The sequence below is a fragment of the Corvus brachyrhynchos genome, unplaced genomic scaffold, assembly GCF_000691975.1.
Source record: "Corvus brachyrhynchos isolate BGI_N302 unplaced genomic scaffold, ASM69197v1 scaffold114, whole genome shotgun sequence".
In the NCBI taxonomy this organism is placed as follows: Eukaryota; Metazoa; Chordata; class Aves; order Passeriformes; family Corvidae; genus Corvus; species Corvus brachyrhynchos.
This window is the reverse complement of record NW_008238337.1, coordinates 4,168,105-4,172,695: the sequence shown is the minus strand read 5'-3', so window position 1 is coordinate 4,172,695 and position 4,591 is coordinate 4,168,105. Positions and strand designations below refer to the sequence as shown.

Genomic DNA, 4,591 nt, shown 5'->3' with positions numbered 1-4,591 from the left:
GGCTGGAGTTCAGCCTCCTTCCTGCTCAGTACGTGTGTGCCTGACACCAAAGTGTCTGATGGACACAGCTGGGACAGTGCTGTTCCTTTGTGGAACAGGTAACACAAAACCAACTCAGTTCAGCCTTCACTGAGGTCAGACAGTAGAGTTGACTGCCTGGGTGAAGGGTTGTGATTGAAGCAGCTCCTCAAAGCTTAATTTTAAGGAGAAATTCAATTTTAGTTCATCTTTCTGAGCCCTCTGGCACCTCTCCCCACCTCCTTCCAGTGCACAGCCACCATCACCAGTTCCGTTTGGCATCGTTTATATAAATAAATTATATTAATTTAATCAAATGTAAGACACTTTAAATAAAACGCTCAACTGCCACCTCCTGTCCAGTCCTTTCCCAGCAGCAACACTGAGTGGCTTGGAGTTCTGCTCTCCCATGGCTTCACCAGCTCCTGAGTGCCCCAAAACCCTCAAGTCTTGACGGGGATGGTTTGTTTGCAGCCGGCGGGGGCTCCCGCCTCGGGCAGGCCCACGGAGTACTCGGTGGTGGCGATGAGCAGCATGTCCAGCGTGGTCTCGGTGCACTTGGCGATGAAGCGGATGAAGGGCCGCACATCGCCCTCGTTGGCCACCTCCAGCACGTGGTAATACTCGGCCCGCTGCTCCTTGCGGATGGTGATGGGCGGATCCCCCGCCTGCATCAGGATCAGGTTCATCAGCAGCCGCGAGGTGCGGCCGTTGCCGTCCACGAAGGGGTGGATGTAAACCAGCTTGTAGTGCGCCAGCGCCGCGAACTCCACGGGGTGCAGGCTCATGGCGTCCTCCGAGTTCATCCACTGCACGAACTCCTCCATCTGCTTCTCCACGTCCTGCGGGTGCGGCGGGATGTGGTGGCCCACGAAGACCTGCGTGGCGCGGAAGCGCCCGGCCTCTACGGGGTCGGCGTAGCCCAGCACGCGCCGGTGGATGTCCAGGATGTCCCTGCTGGTGACGGAGCCGATGCGCGACACCAGCGTGGTGTTGACGAACTTGAGGGCCGCGTGCATCCCGATCACCTCGTTCTGCTCCGCCAGGCTCTTCCCGGGAACGGCGTACCTGGTCTCGATGATGTGCCGGATCTCGGAGAGCGTCAGCGTGTTCCCCTCGATGGCCACCGTGTGGTAGATGTGGTGGTAGTAGGATTCCTCCATCACCCGGCGCAGGGCCGAATTCCCCTTGGGAATGGCCATCACCTTCTTGACCTTGCTGTCGATGATGCTGAAATACCTCTGGTCGATCTCCTCCACCAAAGGCAGCGTCCGGCCCCGGTTGCTCAGAGCTTTCTCGTTGTGGGGGGAGATGGTCAGAGCTTTGGAGTACAGATAGTCGGCCTGGAGGATGTCTTTTTCCTCCTCGGAAAAGATCCCAAACTCGTTCAGGGCATCCACGTAATCCGGGTCCATTTTGAGGGCGTACAGGAAGAGTTTGTGGGCCTTCTCCCGCTTCCCTTGGCGCTTCATCTCCAGGGCTTGATTCAGAGCTGCTCTGGCTTCCAACTTCACCTCTGGAATGAAATGATAACAGATAAAGGGCAGTGAGTTTTACTGAAAACCTCTGGACATCTGGATTCCATGATCCTTGTGCCTCCCTTCCAACTCAGGGTATTCTATGGCTGTCCCTGTTCACTGCTACAAAAATTAACCAAAACCAGTCTTTAAGAACTGGAAGAGAATTCATGTTCCAGCCTTTTCCAGGTTACAATCCCACAGGTTTAGGCCATGTTTCCAGGCCGAGTAGGAGGCAGCAGAGCCATTCCTGGCAGGAAGTGTGGGGAGGCAGGACCTGTGGGCAGCAGGCTCAGGGTGGCCACAGGTGGCCACCAAACTGCTTCGTGTGGGAGGAAACAGTGCCTCAAACACGTTCTCTTGGCATTCTTTTAGGGGAAATTATACTGTTAACGTTGTTACGTTGGCTGCCAACAGCACTCCTGTTTTCCCACTGAACTATCCAATGTTTTCCCAGCAGTAAGAGCTTTAATGCAAACAAAGATAACAGTGCTGGAATCATAATAATTCCTTTAAGTGTTTTCCAAATTAACATCCTGGCTGATACAGGCCATGACCACAGCCTGACTGACATTGCCTGAAAGGCTGTTCTGTGCCAGCCAGGATTTCGGGATTAATGCTGTGTATCCCAGATTTCTGTGCATTCAACACCTCTCTGTGTTCCAGTTACCTCCACAGAACTTACTAGTACTGAAAACATGAGGAAAACCTTTGGAGAGATGGAGCAATGCCAGCACAGGGCCCTGGAATGCAGTCAAGGAGCTGGTGAGGACCTGCCTGATCTCGGGGGCATTTACAGGCAGTGTTAATTGCAGTTAATTGCAGTCTGTTACCATCAGGGCACAGCATCACTCCCATCAGAGGTACAGGACATGGCTGGGAAGGGGGTGAAGGTCTCTGGGTTGGGGTTGGAAGTGCCCTCTGGACATCACCCACTCCAACCCCACCTCAAGGCAGGGTCACCTGGCACAGGAAGGTGTCCAGGTGGGTTTGGGATGTCTCCATAGAGGGAGATTCCATGACTCCCTGGGCAGCTGTCCCAGTGCTCTGCCATCCTCATGGAAAGAGGTTTTGCCTCATGTTGAGGTGGAACTTGTTGTGTTTCAGTTTATTGCTCCTTGTCACCGGGCTCCACTGAACAGAGCCTGGCACCATCCTCTGACACCCCTTGGAGATGTTTGTATGGATTGCTGAGATTCCCTCCAGCCTTCCCTTCTCCAGACTGACCAGGCCCAGCTCCCCCAGTCTCTCCTCATCACAGAGATGCTCCAGACCCCAAATCATCTCTGTGGCCTCTGCTGGACCCTCTCCAGCAGCTCCTTGTCTTCCTTGGTCTTAGGAACTCGGCTGTACCCACCCAGGACCCTCTCACCTGGGGAGGCTTTTCCTTTCAGCACCAGCAGCTCCAGCCCCTTGGAGGTCACGCTCAGCTCCGTGCTCTGTCCCGAGAACCTGGTGATTCCCGAGGAGCCCAGCTTACTCTTCAGGAAGGAGAGGCCCTTGAGCACAGCGTGGCACTGGTTGTCCACGGCAGCCAGCGGCAGCAGCAGCATCACCAGGGAGCTCAGGAGCAGCACGAGCATGGCCGCCCACCGGACACGGACCCACAGGGACACCCATTGGAGCTCGGGATCCGTCGCCATCGCCACGAGATTCATCCTGCTTCCAGCACGGACACCTGGAGCATCTCCTTTCCCACCGCTCCCACCTGGGAACACACCCAGCTTTAGCCAGCGCTGTGTCATGGGGTAAGAGTGGCTTTGAGTTTGGTGTTTGTCACAGCTATTGGGGGCTGTCGCGGGCATCCTTTGCCTGCCACCTCCAAGCACCGTATGGGATCTGCTGTGCATTACTGTGACAGCAGCAGCAGGAGGAGCCATGGATGCTCATGCAGGGTGGGCACCAGGCTCTGCCAGCCGGCTCCGCGGGGATCAAGGAGCTTCCCATCCCCTCCCCACCTTCCTCCAGGCTTCTGACCCACCCGCCTCCAAGCCCGACGTTCCTGCACCACTCTGGAATCCCTCCCCATCCTCCGCTTCTCCTTCAGCCACCGCTCCCTCCTCGAGCCTGAACCTCGGCCAGAATTCCCCCCTCAGCACTCCGGGTCCCCTCGGCTCCCCTCTGCCCCCCTCTGCCCGGTACCCCTGGTGCTCCCCAGGCCTTCCCCCGGATCCCCTCTGCCCAAGACCTCCGGTTTTGTCCTGGCCGCCGGTCGGCGTTCCCCGGGGTCCCCCCTCACCTTTGCCACCTCCCGGCGCCGCCCGCTGCCGGCTCCCGCGGCCCCGCCCCCGTAGCCCCGCCCACGCGCCCTGCCATTGGCTGATTCGCCCCCCAGCTCGTCTCCCATTGGCTGTCGCGGCGGACGCGTCTCTCGCGCTCCTCCCACCGCTTCCTGCACCGGCTTCCGGGTAACGCCGCGCCCCGGGCGCGGGAGAGGCTCGTGGAGGGTGAGCATTGGCCAGAGCGCACGTCAATCATATGGAGAGCAGCCAATGAGAAGGAAGGGTAGGGAGAGGGCGGGAGCGGGTGCCATATAAGGACTTGGCGTGATGTTGCTAGGCGACGGGAGCGCGGTAGGCCCCGCTTGGGGGCTCACAGAGGGTTTAATTCCATGGCCGTTTCCATGGAAAATCACCTCTTTCTGCTGATACAGAGTTCCCGTCGCCTATCCCTGGCCCTTCTGGAAAAGTACTCTTTATTTTTGGCCTTAAGTAGCAGCGTACCTTGGTGTTTCACGCCTGTGCCTCTCCCTTCGCTGGGGACGAGGATTAGGAGGAGATGGGACAAAAGCTGAGGGAAAATAGGATGTTTTAAGAAATTCCAGGTAACGCCCTCTGATTTCAGCATCTAGCAAGGTGATAAGGTGGTTTTCTACCAGATGCTTACACAGCAGATCATCACCAGCAGGGAAAAATAACCTGGTTTGTCAAAAATAAATTTAGGTGATTTAAACTGCATTTCAGAGGAGACTGAGGGGACACCTCCACAGATATGCCCATGCCCAGCATCCCGATCCACGTCAGCATCAAGCTGCCCCCACTCCATCCTGCTTCCTC

The 4,591-nt window shown here is 57.0% G+C and overlaps 1 protein-coding gene across 2 annotated transcripts; it reads right to left on the bottom strand.

The window, feature by feature from the left end:
• Positions 1-14: 14 nt before the first annotated feature.
• FICD (FIC domain containing) lies at positions 15-3,819 on the bottom strand. Of its 2 annotated transcripts, XM_017734869.1 has the most exons (3): positions 3,775-3,819; positions 2,908-3,243; positions 15-1,534 (listed from the first exon to the last, which is right to left on the bottom strand). In XM_017734869.1, the coding sequence occupies exons 2-3, from the start codon at positions 3,191-3,193 to the stop codon at positions 462-464; spliced, it is 1,359 nt and encodes a 452-aa protein (XP_017590358.1). In that variant the 5' UTR covers positions 3,194-3,243; positions 3,775-3,819; the 3' UTR covers positions 15-461. The 2 variants fall into 2 exon arrangements, with proteins under 2 accessions (XP_017590358.1, XP_008632289.2); XM_008634067.2 differs by lacking the exon at positions 3,775-3,819 and having other exon boundaries at positions 2,908-3,600.
• Between the last annotated feature and the right edge of the window lie 772 nt (positions 3,820-4,591).